Genomic DNA, 18119 nt, shown 5'->3' on the forward strand with positions numbered 1-18119 from the left:
TTTTAATAGTACATTAAAGTACAAGGGCACAAATTTCGTTTTCAACGAATGTGTAGTTTACAGGCCGAGCCGAAGGCGAGGTCTGTACACACATTCGTTGAAAACGAAATTTATCACCGAGTGCTCTATAATATTTTATGTCAAGTCGCGCAGCCTGCTCAAAACTCGACTTATTTCACGGCGCGACATAAAACATTTTTTTTTGGCTCAATTCAAGACAGTTGAAGGATATTCAGTCATTAGTCATTTATTATGGTAGCACTACGACAAGAAATTACCCTCATACTGGTGGACAATCATTCCGGAACTTTCAAGGGAAACATTTTGCAATTTTTAACAACAATTAGTTGGCATGGAATTTCCGTACATGTTGTTACTGACAAATCGGTTAATTTCCAAAAGATTCAATGATATTTGGTTCTCAGGTATATATGATGATGAAAATGATTGAAATTGGGAAATTTCAAGGATTTTTTCTCCTGAATTTTCAATCATAAAAATTTAATTCTTGAGAATTCAATCTTTCATTGAAATGTCAATAATCGTTTCACGTCAATTTTCAATCACGAAAACTGAATTTTGTTTAATTTTCAAGATGAATGGAAATTTTATGAATGATTTTATCTTTAATTAAATTCGAATTTACAACATTTAAAATTCAAATGCAGCTTTCACGGAAAAAAGCAACGCATTAAGACATGGAATCATTTCAATTTATTGAAGTTCTGAATTTGTCAAATGAAGTCAAACAAAAACCTTCAATATTATTCCAATGAAAAATATTTTCCACCAGTATTTTTGATCCCTAAAATTCTTCTACCCGTATCTTCCCAACTCCCTCATAATTGTTTCCCAATCGCTATTTTAACGTAACTGAAATTATCAGTGAAAAAAAAAATTGGCTCTTTTCATAGAACATAATCAACTATTGATAAAAAAATTAATAAAATATTTGGAAAAACAAATGAGACATCATAATTTTGAAACCAAAGATCCTAGACTGGATGTTAAAATTTGGAGACACAAACATTTCAAAAGAGGACAAAAGCGTCTGAATTTCAGACACCAGTTTATCTGCAGCACATCTGCAACAGCAGTCATGTCGGTGAAGAAACTCACGGGTTGAAGGATTGACGTAATCATCAGAGATGCTGAATATAGTTTGTGTGGGCGAGTGGATATCGTAATAGACTGGTAAACGATCCGTGTAATCGAATTCCGCAACAAGAAAGAGGGAATCGATTTATCATACCACTTTGGCTCGGCTAAACTTGGAATGTTACACGAGGAGTGAAAAATGCATTGCCTTCATGATTTTATTATACGGAAAATAAGAGCCATATTCAGAACACAATAACCCAGAGTGACTGGATGAGGCGTCTGTTTTCTTTAATTTCGTCCCATTAATTCTCCATCATGTCGCATTTCTACATTGATCAACCATTCATGCATTGTAATCATCCATCGCTGTAGCAATATCGTCAGCTGCAGCTCACACATTTGACGGAGCGTCAACATTGCTTGGAACTTTGATAACATTCGTATTTGCACTGTTGGAAATTTATTTAATTTCTAGTAACGATTGCAATTGAATTCTCAATGTTGTGGGGTTTAATTCGATTTAAGACCATATCATTCATGAAAGTTGCCATTCATTTTAAAAATTCAATAAAATTCAAGGATGGCTTAAATTTTAGACCTCATCTTCAATTGAATTTTCAATTAATTGAGAATTCCGGAAAATAATAGCCTGAATTTTCATTATTTCAAATACTTTTCATTGAATATTCAAGTTACCTGATTTTTCAGTAACAAAATAGAGATAAATTTCATGTAAATTTAGTGTTGGTAAAAATTTCAATTTTTTTTTATTTGAAATTTCAAGAGTAATTTTCTAACAGTGTGTCGATTGTCGGAGGCTATTCTTTCACGTCATAATGCGTCATATCATATTCAAATAAAATACATGATAGAGCCTCCACCCTTGTCACCCTCTCCTTGATGAATGAATTTCATATATCGCGACATCAATTAATAGCGCCTATCAAGCAACTTTCCCCCCACGTTATGAACGAAGAATCTGTCGATAGTTGAGTGTCTCGTTAGGCTATCGATTACTCGGTAAATCGAGCGTATAATTGGTAGACAGACGACCAGTTACGTGGCCTCTCGCTCCAACATTTTCCCGTCCTCTCTCACCTAAAAATTCACCAGATAGTTTGACAACGCTAAAGAGGGCCACTCATGTGAAATTAAAAGTTTGATTCTAACATTGTGCGAAACCAAACGCGCTCACACCACACAATTTCTCTCGTTTCGGTTCCTCGAAACAATTACAACTATGCTTCAACAATTTATAATTTCCAGTTCTCTCACGGGCCAACTTCTCATCCCCGCAGACCCATTTCCGCTACTGCAGCCCTCGCGTCCGTCGCTCCTCAGTATCTTTTGGTGGGACTCTGGTTAAATGTTATTGCTTTGCCAGCCTCTGTGGATAATTCCCCTCATTTGTTCACTCGACTCAGGGGGGTATGGACCCCACACATTCTGGGGGAGAAATTCCGGAGAATCTCATGCCTCTCTTGACACGGGTCTGAACACAATCCAGACTTGAGTTATTTAAACTAGGCGGGAAGAGATGGAAGAAGTTGAGAGAAAACTGGAGTGGAAGGGATTCAACTTTCACTGTTGAACTTTTTCGAGCGACATTTCCAATACACTTCTTGAAAATTTTTATCATATCAAACTTTAGGTTTCATTTTTAAGTTGAAAATTTTCTGGAAACATTGATGGAAACTGTACATTTCAGGTCAATTTTCCGTAAAAGTGAGTGGATATCAGATTTTAGGCGAATATATTTTTGAATTTTTAATAAAGTGGCAATTTAAAGTAATTTGATACTGAATATTGATGCTTTCATCGGAGATTCCAGAAATTTGAGGAATTCTCGGCGTTCTGCTGCTCAAAAATTTAGAGTTTCATTGAATTCTTAGTGAAATCTAAAATTTCACTATTTTCTTCTCTCTGAATCCAACGCAATGCTACTCCTCTCCACGATATTTCAATTTTTTTTCTAATGCTGTTGTTGGAAATTTGAGATGAGGAAAATAGAGAACTTATTGGCTGCTAAATTAGAAGAGCAAGGAGTTACAGTCTCCGTCAATTTTTCATTACAATTTTGAGTATTCAATGCCGAAATTCCTTGAAAGTTTACTGAAATTATAATATGATAAAAATTTCCAGGAAGTTTACCAAAAATTTCAGCTAAAAATGTTCAACAAAGATCCTTTATGCTCATGACCTGTCTCTCTCAATACAAAACAGAACACGAAGGAAAAAACATCGGAAAAAATCACGTGACAAAACGTAAAAGTGAGGCGAAATACTGTTTCGGGAAATTTTATATAAAAATCCCGGAAAAATCCACTACAAACAAAATCCATCTCGAGTTCTGGATATTTTGTGCATCAAAACGTAATTTTTACGTGACTCTCCATAAAAATTCGCGCAGCGAACAATGGCCTCAAACAACACAAACGTTACATGATTTTCAGTCTTTTTTCCGCAATTCTTTTCTCCGTGCACATAATTTACCTTCAAACTTCATTTATTCAAACTAAAACTCCACTTCAAAATAATTCACCTTCATTCGCAATTTGTGATGTTTTTATTTACTCCTCCACAGCTGAACTCCCGAGACTCGAAAAATAGCAAACTTATCGGTCGCTGGCTTCCGTTCACCGATAACCATGCCCGAGAAAGCGCTACAGAGAGGAACGCAGCCGTCGAAATCTTCCGGCGATCGTTGTAAATCCACGAGGAATACTCGAGCATAGAGACAAAATCCGGAGTTTCTAGAACCACCCAGTCTAAATCAGACTAATCCCGTAGACCCGGCAAGTCTTATCCCACTCCTTTGGATACCTCGTATCTACCACTCTCATCTCCAGCTACTGTCCCAACCCTCGGCCTCCACCCATTTTCCATCTCTACAGAGACGACTTATCCAAACTCTTTGTGCCACTTCTGACTCTCGGACACGCAATTACGTGTCTTGGGAAAGCCTCGGCATCTCCAGACTTGGTCTTTGGTGCGCCTCCACCAAAGGCTTTTTTTATATGCCTGAGAAATCTCGAGGGAAATCGTCTACGGTTGAGGTGAAACGAAAGGTCAATAGCGATGTCTTCAGAGAGCGTTGGAAATTAGAATATGATGAACATGAGGAAATCGGCTCTTTCTACAAGCGAAAAATATAAGAATGAAATGAATCCTTAATTAAATCACGAATTACCCCCGTAATAAAAGTTTTTAATTCGTTAACTTTGATTAACTACTCCTGTTATTTCATTTTCATGAAAAAATTGTAAACCATCCTAACAACCCTGAACTATAATTACCCAACAATTAATCAATGGAGGAGTGATTTTACTAGAGTCCTGGAGAAACTTCAGAAACTTCGTGAAAATAAAACGCTCGACTGTTGTACCGGATATAACGAGGCCAAACGTTTCCTCGCTCCTCCTGCTTCACCGTCTCCCCATTTTCTTTTTCTCTCTTCAGAAAATGTCGCCGGAGAAGAGCTTGCGGTAATCAGTGTTGGATTCCCAAGACGAATTCATCTAATTGAATCCTCCGGAGCGTATTAACGAGGAAACGTGGCTCTCTCTGCTGCGGGAGCTTTTATTCACTCTCATCCTCGATTCATTTTACTATTCCCCCGGACTCTTGACTCATGCCCCTTGATCGCTAATCAGGGGCCGGTTAATTATTCGTCCGGTTCGGAGTAGTTGAACGGTTCATCTCGGAAACTTCTTACGATTGTACTTCAGCCCTTCGAGATTTTATCAAAATCAATGTGAAGAAGGGATTTTTTATTTTGGATTGCGGAAAGTGAGGGCTTTATAATTAAAATGCAAATAAATTAATTGTGATGATGACTATTTTGTAATGGAACAACATTGAACGATATGTCAGGTCATGAAATTATATTTTAATTGCTGGATAGTCTACACAAAAAAAAACTTCTTTTAAGATCTCACATGTCCGGGAATAAAATTTTCAAGTCTTAATTTAATTTTTAATTTGAAGGTTTCAATTTGATACTCTCAATGAGTTCGGAAGGTCTCAAGTTGAGACTTCTAAAATTCTCAATTTGAGTCCTCAATGTCCCTCCACCGCAAAATACTATTCAGCTGCCCGTGAAATTTCTATCTTCGCCTAACAGTGAAATACACATTCATGAAGATATTTGCAATAAAAAATCCCGAGGCGTTCTCCCCTGAAACCTCATTTACCACAGCATTTAGGCTCGCCCGATCCCAACTGCGCTCCAAATCCCCATCCTCATCAGCTTATACACCCGCTCCGAAAGAGTAAAAAGGCTCGAGAAGAGAAAAGCAATCATCTACCAAGTCTTTTCTCCGCGGTCTCGAGGAATCCCTCGACCAAGCGGATCTCCTCAATCCACTGACTTCCACTTTCTTCTCCTCCGAATAAATGTGGCGAGTATTTTGGGTAGTCTGCAAGGGTCGAGGGGGCTCCATTGTTACCCCCGGGTTTTCAATGACTCGGCCATTACAGATTGTTCGCGATCATCCTGTGTAGCGAACACACAATGCCCGCAGGAAGTCCTCCAACTTTCGCTGACGAGAGGGATTTATATATATAACTGTGTATACATGAAGAAACTTCTGGGCTCAGCTCTCCCCATTGACGGACGCACGTGCTTCCCTGGATTCTCCTGACCAAAAGAGAGGAAAAAACCCGGTGGGAGGGAGATCAAGAATAGTATTGTTAGATGGCAACAGTGGAAGGTGAGGTTGATACACAGCGACACTCGGCGTGAGAAAAAGATGGGCTGAGAGGGCTTTAGCTGTACGTGACTGGCCAGTCAACAAGAATGCCCGCTCACTTTCTATTCTTCAACAACCCCCTGCCCACCATTTGTTTTCCTCTCAACACTTTGCAGCCTCAAGAGTGTCATTCTTTCGGACGTACCACAATTTTCTCGGTATTTATTCTCTACGGTTTTTAGTTGTTTAAGTGGTTGGAATTGTTGGGGTACTCACCACCGAGGAGAAAGAGTCCGCAGGCGATTACTGTTTTGTGATCGGCGTAGCAGTGCCCGATGAGGGCACAAAATGTCCCGGCTAGGATCAGGATTACTGCTGCTATCTGGAATGGTGCTGATATCCTGAAAAAAGACATTGTTTTTGTTAATCATTGGAGTGATAAGTTATTTTGAACTTGATGAGGTACACCAGCGGGAAAATATGGAACTTTCGTGGACAGTTCACTAGAATCTTTTGGGAGAGTCAAATTGAATTCGATTTAAAGGAGAATATATCGCGGAAGTTCAGACTTCACTGCAAATTCAATGAAATTCCGAATTTTTTAGCAGCTGGAGGATAAGATTATTCAGCATCAAATTATGTTGAATTTTCAATTATGAAATTCCTTGAAATTTCAGGGGAACTGTAATGTGATTGGAATTTTCAAAAAGTGCAGAGGAAGTTTCAGCCAAAGAAATTTGAATTAAAATTTCGCATTTGAATCTAACGAAATTCTTTATTTAAAAATTTGTTTTTCATTTCACAATGTTTTTAAATGAAGAATAATTCCATATTAATTAATCAATAGATTGATAGAAAGTATTTGCTTATATTTTGAAAAATATTTATTTGAAGTCAACAAAAATCCGAAACAATCTCAAGTTTAAGGTTAAATAAAAGGTTTATCCCCGGCCATTTAAATCCAGCCATTCTTCTTCATTTCATTTACTCCTGGTTTTCTACTCATTTCACTTCTGATCCTAATAACAAATCAGGTATAATGAATCATTTCCTGATCCGCCCTTATTAAGAATTTCACCCACACGCGGGCAAAGCACTAAGTGAATTATGAGATTGCTACTTTGGAGATGTTGGCTGGATGTTTATCATCAAGTCACTGTAATATCCCGCATGGGAAATCTTTCTAGCACGACAGGAAAGACGAATCTCTGACGGAAGTTAATCAAGATTTGTGAAGGAGATGATTCCATGACATTGTAGCGGCACTCCGACCCTAAATTGGATTGATCAGTGGGCGCAGGGTTCGTCCACTAAACACGCAATAAGCATCAAGTAAAGTACAAATAAAATGACAGTGAGTGATTTCAGAAGAATTCTAAGATTAGAGCCCTCATTTAATTGTTTCAGAAATGTTTTTTTTATTTCATGAGGAGGCAATCAACATTAAAAGATTATGAATTCCTCAACTTACGGGTCAAGAATTCACTCATCCGTAGCATCAGTTGCTGTTAATGCAATTATTCTATTTTACTTTTCAATGAATTACTGTTTTCTGCTGTCGATAAATTGCTTCATCAGCTAAAATAATTGCTCCAATCATATTTCACCCTCGAAAGATTCCTAAAACTGCAAAAATGATTGAAATGTGATAGCTGGCAGTGAAAACGACAGTGAGTGATTTCATAAAGATTCCAAGATTAGAGTGCCCTCACTTCATCGTTCCAGGAACGCAATAACACTCAACTTAGTTTTCTCGTTTCATTCTGTTTTGTTTATTTTATGAGGAGGCTTATTCCTCATGAACGTCTCGAGTAAAGGAGAAACTTTCGGTATTTTCACCTCAGCAAAACTGTGCAAAAGTTTTGTCCATTTCTTCACCTCGATTTGCTGTTTACTTTTATTAAAGCGAACCAAGAAAGGTAAACGAGCAAAAATGGCGACGTGGAAGTGCTTGGATGTTACACAGCACACAGCGAGAAGTCCCCCATGTAAATTCGTATGTACCGAAGTTCGCACGTATGCCGGATGAATAAATATAAACGTCATAATATCTGTTTGAACGTAAGATATGAAAACAACCGTAAAACAGAAATGAAAGTAAATAGCGCATTGAGTAGCGGTGGAAGGGAAACGATGAAGTGACGAGAAAAACATGCCAAACATGTGGGTAAAAAGAGATAAATGAATAAAGAGGAAAATATGGAAAAACTTTTGAAAACAGTCTGAGGCAGTGGGGATGCTGAAACATTCAGCATAATTTTCCTCTCTCCTGCGGTATGTACTGTCGTGAAAACTGCGGAGGAGAAACAGTCGGAGGCTGGTACCTACGCTGGAATGGAGTAATGGTAACAGCAAGTGACGACAGTAATACTGGGTAACCATTCGTATATGCAGTCGCATTGGGGGTAAATGGGACGCGTTTCTACTGTAATGCTTTGTCATACGTTTCTCTAACATCACTTTAGGAGTTATTAATTTCTGGTTTTTGGGGGAAAATTATAAATGGTGAGTTTTCACTTAATGTGGGTGGCGCATAAAAGGAAGCTTTATTTTTACTGTACTGTTTGAAGAAAATTGAAATTTCAGGGACGACTGGTAATTTTTCGGGAGAGTGACATTTAATGCGATTTAGGGGGAAAATATTAGAAAATTTCAGATTTTACGAAAAATTCATCACTAGGATGAGAATTCCCCAACTTACTTACATTCTCAATCAAAATGTGATTATTCAGTACCAAATTACAGTGAGTTTCCAATTGATTGCAAATTCAAAAATATATTCGCTGTAATTTTGACGATTTCTAGCGATTTTCGTGAAATAATTGACCTAAAATATAGTTTTTATAAAGTTTTGTATGTTCAATTTAGAAATTCCTTGAAATTTCCAACTTTTTAACAGTAGGAAAATGAGAATTCCCAATTTACTTGAGTTCTCCCCATTAAATTTCTAAAATTTAACATCACTGAATTTTTAAATCTCGTTATTTGAAATTTTTCTCGTCATTTCGACAATAATTTTGTCGGACATTAACAATTTCATATCTTCATTTCAATGCAAATGTTTTATTATAGACCAAAATGAAAGAAACGATTTATTTAATCCAAACGAAAAATTATAACATCACGCGTTAACAATGATTCCATTTTAAACAGATAAATTCTCCATAATTCTCCAATTAATGAAATGTAAATAAAAGCTTCATCAGCGTGACTCCAACTACCCCATTTATCTGTTTCGAATAAAGTTTATTCAATGCTAATAAACCATTTTTATAAAAATGAATAAATTTGTCTAGTGAGGAACTATATTAATTAATAAAATATCACTTCAAAGAATGATATTTGACTGTCAAATAAAAGTACACCCGGGCATAATCACGAGAGAGGCCAGTGAATTAATTTAAATTACACAAATGACCATTTCGCTGAGGTGTAAACTACCCTAATAGAATGTCTCGGTGGAGCTCATCTCTCAGTTGGGCTGTACGTCACTTTCCCATGGACATAACGGGGATGCTCGTTAATAACCCGACGAAGCTTGCAACACTCTCACCCTCGCTGCTCCATTGTCACAGTAAATAACAATAAAACTTTATTAATGCAGTGGGTAACTGGAGTTACCCCAGGACTGGCAGACATCCAGGCTTTTACATGCACGCATTTATTCACTGAATGATTCAAGCACATATAGAAGTTTCTGAGTGTGCACTGGGATACTGTGGATCTAGGTAATGTTGCACTCATCGTACGTTGCATTTTGGCATTCAACATTCGTCCAGATCCTCCTTTATGCTAACCTATGATACGTCGGTACTTTGGTCTTAAGCTTCACTCGTACATGTGCCTACGGACCTCTCTGTATAATTCAAAACGGTTATTCCGTTTCATACGGAAAAGCCCCTTTCCTCACTAGGAGCATGTGCATCCAACACCCAAGGTAGAATCCCTTTCTAACTGCCCTCGCTCTATTTCGGTTATGTACATGTGAGAATTTTTTGAGGGCAATCGGAATACTTGAGGGAATGGTGATGCTGTTTTTTCGCCAAGTTCCTTCAATTTTCATTCTCCTACTACATCCCCACAAGAATATACATGGAAAAAATATAGAATTATTTTTTACTGGCGGACATCTTAATCGAGGATCATAGCCATCACACTCTAAATTTACTGTTGAACATAGTAAATATTGCGAGTCTGTGTAGTTGAAAATGGGAGAATAGAAGGAAAATTTAATTTGGCATGAGTAGGAATTAGATTAAGATAAATCAAACCCTCCATTTAAATGTCTAATTTTATTTTTCAATTTTATATTCTCTCCGTGTATTTGACATGAATATTTACGAAATTTTCCAGATTTCTATCAATTTTCGTAGAATAATTGAATTGGAATTCGGAGTTTTCATTTATTTTTCCATAAAATCTAGAATTTTTAATTGTGAAATTCCTTGAAATTTCAGTGAAACTATAATGTGATTGGAATTTCCGAATGTGTACCGGTAGTTACTGCCGAATAATTTTTAACAGTGTACTGAGACGTAGGACGCAATTGAATCTAACGACAGTCTTTTATTCAATTTAACAATGTCTTTAAATAAAGGAAATCCTCTATTACTAAATTAATGAATTTACTCTCTTTATCGTCCGAACAACAATTTAATTGCTCATATTTTAAAAAATTCACATTTTTTCGATGTGAATAAAAAATCGATAAAAACGATTTTAATGTTGAATAAAAGCTTCAATGGCTAGTTGAATAAAGATATTATTGACTTTGAAAAAACCATTATCTTCAGGTATAATGAATCAGCTCCTGATCCTGATTTCCTGGGTGACCCAATGTTTTAGCATTGAGTGAATTATGAGATTGCTCCTTCGGAGATGGCTAGATTTTTATCATCAAGTCAAAACGGTTATTATGTTTCATCCGGAAAAGCCCCTTTCCTCACCGGGTGTATGTGCATTCAACATCCAACGTAGAATTCCCCCTGCACTCTCTTTATTCCTGTAAAGTACATGTGAGCGTGTTTCGAGGGTAATCGGAATACTCGAGGGAATGCGGTTGCAGTTTTTCCTCGAGGTTTCTTAAATTTTCATTCTCTCACAACCTCACCACTGTATATTCATTCTCGGTACAATAAACAGTATGTTGATGGAATCCTGGAATGGTGGACAAATATTTTATGAGGACTGGTGGGTTTATTCACGCCACATTTCACGGGTGAGATTGTATGAGAGTATGATGATTTGGTTGCGGGGATCGAGGCACGCCATTACTTCAGAATACAGTCATTTTGCACTGTGGAAAATTTTTCGGCTTAAATTTCTGGGACACTTCTTGAAAATTTTGTTTAAGCGACGATTTTACCGGAATTTCCAGAAATTTCATCAATGGAAATTCACAATTTGATGAAAAAATCGACAGAAACTAAAATTATTTTCCCTCTCAACCAAATTCAATATCGTTCTCCTAAAAGGCACTATTAACCTGTTCAGGACATTCCAATTTTTTTCTGATAATGTGATTGATTCCAATGACTTCATTGAACTCATCTCATCCGATTGAAATCATCGATTGACGTGTAATTGAAATCATTCCCTACTGAAATTCTAGAGAATTAATTCCGGGTAATCGGCGCGAAGCAGCCGTTCACTAGTCAATAATTAATGTAAATTGTATCAAACATTCGGAAATATTGTTTTTTCACGAAATTAACTTCAGGTAAAATTGGCCCAACTTTTCCACCATAAAAGAAATTAGTTTCAAAATGAAAATAAAATTTCTAATTTCTCACAGATTTCGGGAATCTTTCCTAAAGGTTCAAAAAGTGTAATTAAACTTAAATCCTCAAAATGAAAAAAATAAAGCTGAAGTGGAAAAAAAATAGTTAAAAAATAGTAGTTTAAAAATTCAACTACAACTGTTGGAGAAGATTTCAGCGAAAAAACATTCAATTCAATTCACTTAAAATTCTTCAATTACGAATAGCAATCAATTGCCCGATTGGAAATCATAAGACTCCATCGATTTCACGGGTGTCTACGTGTCGATTCCCCCGACATGTGACACCATCATTTCAGGAGCCGCTACCCTCCCCGAAAAAAAACAATCTCCTTCGGGTGTTGATTTGAGAAAAATCCCCCCGTTGGTTTATCGTATTTTCCCCGTCGTGATAGAATCGGGATAAATCACGCGAATACAGGAAATTCGTTGTCTCAGTATTGGGTGTATCGCAGAAAGAAAGGGACAAAGATCGTTTTCATCTCCTCGATTCAATAGCAATCAAGAGAAAACAAAGGATTGAGAAAATAGAGAACGAGCTTTGTGTCGTACACGGTTAAGGGCGAAATCACTATTGGAGAAACAAAATGTCGGGGGGAGGGGGAGGCGCGGAGAGGAAACGAACGGTGGATGGTGAGAGAAGGTAGAAAATTGGAAAAAGTATAATAATGGACGAAAAAGAGGATAGGAAGCCTATATCCCAATATTATTGTAAAATTAGATTCCCTTTGTATACACTTTTTCACTCCAGGGTGAGGTGTATATAACGATCGATAAACCTCGTAAGGGGGAAAACGAGAGATAAGGTGGAAAAATGAAACGTGCGAGAGGAGATTTTGTTGGACAAATTGAAGGCGTGTCGACTGTAGGGTGAAGAGGATTTATATCGTTAAATATATTTCAGCCCCATCCCATTTTTCCCCCTTTATCCTTCACCTTTTCATTGTTGCGGGTGTGGGGAGGGTGGCGTAGAGGTTTGGAAAAGTTTTGCGGAGGATTGAAAGCTAATTGGGAAAACTCTCTAGCCGTGGAATTGAATCGAGCGTAACCGTGGGCCTGTCGGGATAGCGTTTCTTGCCACCACTCTGGCACTCACTAACTTTCACCTGAAAATTTCCTCTCACAAATCCGTGCCGCGCAGCGTTGCCCCATCACCCCCGGCTACGTCTTATCCTTTCACCTCTGCTTTAAATGGTTTCTCAAATTAATTCGCTGCCACTCGACACCACGAGCACCTGAGAAGACAATTGGCGAATTGGAAAATGGAAATTGAGGGGAGGAGAGGTCGTGCGGAAATTTTGGATCGGCAAGTCGAACTGGCGGGGGTTATTAATTGACCGGAACAAGCGTTTTCGTTGACATCGTTGGGGAGTGCAAGATGAGGTGGCGGTGCAGGGAGAGTCGGAGAGTGCCCGTGGAATCGCTAATCCCTGGATAAACACCAGTGGAATCTCATTCGAATTTGCGTTTTGTTTCGGGGCGGTGACTTGGAGAAGCACGTTTTACAATTTGCATTAAGTGAAACGGAAGACTAGGAGGTGGAGGTAAAAAGTGGGAGAATTAGTTTGACTTAGAATACAATGAACGCTAGAAAAAGTAATGTCTGAGATTAAGACACTTTTGTCCCCAAGTTTTGGTCATTTCTGGTGTCTCAAATTGAGACATTGAGATATGCAACATTTTGGCACATCCCTAGTCTTGAATTGGGACAGAAAAAGCGGCTTATTTTAAAACATTCGAAATTTCAGCGTCCGAGAAGTTATCTGATAGTTTTATTTTTGTGTCTAATGTCTTTTATGTCGCGCCGTGCAATAAGTCGATTCTAGCGCACGCGGCGCTTCGCGCAGCCTGCTCAAAACTCGACTTTTGCACGACTTGACATAAAATATTATAGAGCACTCGGTAATAAATTTCGTTTTCAACAAATGTGTGTACAGACCTCGCCTTCGGCTCGGCCTGTAAACTACACATTCGTTGAAAACGAAATTTGTGCCCTTGTACTCTAATGTACTAAAATTAACGTGTATCTTTAAAAAACAGGTTTTTTTAATGATTGTCCCCATGTTTTTCATAGATAATATTTACAATATTCCTCAGGTATGGAAAAAAATTATAACTAGCCGTACTACACTGTTTTTTTATTGTTATTTTACATCCCTTCGACCCGGTTGGGGTATGTTGCGATGATGATCAAGACTTTAAATGGTTAGAACTTTCGCATGTAAGGCAACGAACTTACCCACTGCGCCAAGCCACCGGGCTACTACACAGTTTACGAGATAATAAATAATTAAATGGGGGCTTCTAGCACGCGAGGCATAGATTTTTCCATCTCATGAGGAAACGGTACTTACGATGGTCTTAAAAAATAGATCCGTTTTAGATTGATAAATTCCGAATCCGGGTATTTTTTTGTAAAATTTTCCAATACGTAGTTTCTGCGGTATTCCACTCTAAAAATGGAAATTTCATGAAATCATTTCTCATTTGATTCAAACGATTGATTAAGTAATAATTCTTTATTTGATTCAATTTATTGTTGTTACCTTCAAGATATTGTTATTGTTGGCGTCCAAAGGGACTAACTTGGGTGGTATTGTCTGGGGATATACCTTAAGACCTCTTGAAGGCATTAGTTTTCACAATGCAGCGCAATGAATTCGGGGAGAAATCTAAGAACAGAAGTTGGGGGAGAGGAAGGGAATAAGAGATGTAATTTCTCAGGAGTCGAGAGAGTATTTGGGTCAGTGGAAGTATCGAGTGGAATTGATATCCTCCTGGGTTCTATCGGTATTCTATGGGGGTCGGTATATTACAACTAAACAGGCCTGACCAAGTCAGTATATTACTACTGAACGGGGGGCTGATGTATGGCGGCGACTGGTCACTGCCAAAAACTCACACAGACCTAGCGGTATGGCCAAATACCCGAAGACTAACCTGTGTTACAACCCGGGAATTATATCCTCCCTACTTTACGTGGTCAGAACTATTAATTCTGGGTTCAAACCGCTTTACCCAGTGCATCCCCAACGATTAATTCGATTTCTGGTTGGTCAATATGGGAATGAAGACTAACGAAATTAGTGAATCATATTTGGTGGTTCACCACCATTTTCAGTATTCATCGAATTGATTATCGGGGCTTGCCAAAATTTATTCTCACCGTGTTTGGGTTGAAAAATTTGGTGGATGGCATGCGGAATTCCAATTGATGGAGCGTTTCCATTCTTTGGGGACCGAAATATTGAAAGTAGATGGTGTTATTTTGTTGAATTACTTCTTCTTTCTTTACAATAGATGAATGAAAACTTCTGAATGGATTTTTTCCCAAATTGATACCCAGAATATTCAACAATAATAACTGCAGATTTATTAATCAAATAGTGTGATGAAAAGCGTAAAGGAAGAATGTGAATTAGTTTTCAAAAATATTATTTTTCAAAATAATATTGAGAATTGCCCGATTTATTTGATTTTTCAATCAAAATGTGAATATTCGACACCAAATTACACGGAATTTCCAATTAAATAATAACTATAAAAGAATTATTATCTGAATTATTATCACAATTTCATTTGATTTTTTCATTGACGTTTGGATTTTTAATTACGAAATTTCTTAATACTTCAGGAGAACCGTTACTTGATGAAAATTTCAGCGAAAATGTTTCAAAAGCGTAGATGAAATTATTTCGTCTAATTATTTCTTCTCCTTAAAATATGAATGGGAACTTCTCCTAAACATTTTTTTCTTCAAAATTGATATCCAACAATAGATTACACTCCGAATTTCCAAAGTTATACGAGTCAATACAAACTTCCTGATAGCATACACCGGAGTGTATCGAGACTAGAAATTGGAGCACGGCGAGGTTTAGATACTTGATGATTAAGCGAACCTGTAACGACCTTAACCCAAAGACTGTGGATTCATGCAGAGTAAAAGACCGAAAAGGCAGAAGTGATCGAGGGATAGCTGGCCAGCTGCAAAATCCAGCATATCCTGCGGTGCACGTTATAAAGGGCGTGTGCCAGGAGAAGTTTGCCCCCGAGTTTGTACATCCCTCGGACGATGCTGCTATGCATTTCTATCGGCTACTTAACCTCCGGAAAAGCTCTCCCACCGACGTTATTTCCGGTTGTACATAGAACCAGAGAACGAGAGACAACTCTCGGTGGCCCATCCCGTTGGGCAAATATCCGCGTAAGCTCGTCCGCAAAGTTCTCATTCCTGGAGCACCTTGACACAAGAAAAAAGAATTGCCTCTTTCGAGTTTTTGCTCCCTCACAAAAAGGGCGTTTAATCTGACATTAATGGGGATATATTCCGGGTCATTTTCATCGTTCGCGGGACTTTTAATTAATACCGACAAGATGTGAAGATGTGTAGAAGGTAGAATATGGAGAATACACAAGAGAAAAAAATTTTAAAACGCGAAGAAAGACCAAATTTTTGCCGTGCAATGTAAGTGATCTAATTTAAGACATCCTTTTCTGTCACAATTCAAGAAACTTGAAGACTATTTAGTCACTAGCCATTTATACCGGCGGCAAGGCATTAACTCCATGAAGACAGTCAATATCTTATGATTCATAAGACATGATTTAAATTTAGAGACATGGTGTTGGAAAAAAATTGAAATTTCATGGAGATTCGGTTGGTAATTTGCAGAAGAGTGACATTGAATACAATTCAGAGGGAAACAAATCATGAAATTTCAGAGTTCACGGAAAATTAAATAAAATTCCAAGTTTTTGGCCAATATTGAATGGTGAATTGATGAACATACTTGAATTTTCAATAAAAACATGAATATTCAGGGCCAAATTATCCTAAATTTTCAATTAATTGAAAATTCAATGATATTTTCACCGCAATTTTACTCATTTCCAGTAATTTTTAGGGAATAATTGAATTGATGTTTGCAGTTCTCATTGATTTTTCCCTAAAATTTTTAATTTTCAATTACAGACTGGTTTGCAATGTCAGTGGAATTAATATGCGACAAACATTTCCAAGCAGTGTACCGGACATTTCAGCCAAAATGCAACATTATTGCTTGAATTGTCAAAATATTTAATCATTTTCATTGTCATGACCTTTCATTGTGGACCGGAAACCTGCAATTCCATTGAACACTCTAGAATTCAACTGCTGATTCGATAACAAAATATATGAAAATTTCGTGTGAATGAGGGATTGTTACAAATTTCAGGATATTTTACTTAAGATTTCAGGAGTAATTTTCTAGCAGTGAAATTGTGCCAATTGCAGACAGTAGTTTTTCTTCTATAGAAGACAAAATTTTTTTCCTTCCAACTTAATTTTTATTTTATTCTCTCATCTCTTTGTTTTTCCTGGGACGGTGAGGACGACGCAGAAGCGTAAATTATTTGATACCACCCTTTTCACCGGGGGTACTAATGGCCGTCGCGATGCTGGCTCGACGATTAATGGCAAACGCTCCGATGGGCAGTTGGAAAACGCCATGAGCGAGGGGGAAGAGTCGGTTATATCTCCGTTAGAAAACGACCATGGAGCTTTAATATGACCAACCAATATTTTCTTCTCCTATCCACTCCGATTTTTACTCCTTTTGCCCATTGGAATCTGTTCACACTCATGCGCATTCTCTTGCCCCGGGGGGCCATGAAAAATTGATGAAAAAATAATAACACTGGATTATCGATCACTGCAGGCGATAAATAATCATGAAGTAAATATTCCGTCGCAACATTTCATTCAATTTCATAAATCATTCATCAATAATTTGAGAATAATCAATCATAATCAATTCTATGAATCTTTAATAGTTATTTCCACCAAATTATGGAAATTGTAACATTTGAGTATTTTTCAGGCTGAATTCATTCAGCTTTTAAAAACAATTCCTCCAAAACCTAATCGTTATTTTCCATTCAAATTAAATCTAATCATTGTCAAATAGATTACCCAAATTGTCATCAAGTTAAATTACATCTTATGCAAGCATTTTAGCTGAAAATTGATTTATCAGTCAAGTGAGTAAATATCAAAAACATATTTCATACCAAATAACAAGCACAAAAAAGCTAAAACAAACTATTGTCTTGAGATTTAATTTAATAACTCAAGTCTAAAATAAAAAATAAAAGCGTAATTGTTATCTCAGGAGTATCACCTCTTTATTCCCTGATTCCACATATATTTTTTACATACGGGTTTGTCGATACAGTAAATGAACCAAAAATTGTGAGCGAAATCACCGCGCACTTGAACAAAAAAATGGTCAGGGAAAATTAATGCAGTTACTGGTTTTGCCAGGACGCCACTAATTCGAGCGTTGCTCTTTTATTTATTCCCACCCGTCGCGCGTTCTCTCCCGTCGGCTTCTTTTGCTCTCATTTTTGTTCATATATTTTTGCCCCCCTCTCCCTTCAACAACGCGTGGGTGCCACTCTCTGGCATTTTTTCGTTCCACCCTTGGATACCAAAAGCATATATATTTTTTACCCGAGTGCAGCGGTCCACCAACAGCCCCAACCTTCCCTCCGGCTGTGTCTGG

The 18119-nt window shown here is 37.5% G+C and overlaps 1 protein-coding gene across 1 annotated transcript in view; it reads right to left on the reverse strand.

Moving 5' to 3' along the window:
• The window catches only part of LOC107038824, a 93922-nt gene that overhangs the window by 22658 nt on the left and 53145 nt on the right, over nt 1-18119 (reverse strand). The window contains exon 4 of the mRNA XM_015258162.2: nt 6069-6193. Coding sequence (XP_015113648.1) covers nt 6069-6193 — 125 coding nt within the window. The remainder of the gene's footprint in view (nt 1-6068; nt 6194-18119) is intronic.

The sequence above is a fragment of the Diachasma alloeum genome, unplaced genomic scaffold (genome assembly GCF_001412515.2).
Source record: "Diachasma alloeum isolate Michigan unplaced genomic scaffold, Dall2.0 Dall_scaffold_00176, whole genome shotgun sequence".
Classification (NCBI taxonomy): Eukaryota; Metazoa; Arthropoda; class Insecta; order Hymenoptera; family Braconidae; genus Diachasma; species Diachasma alloeum.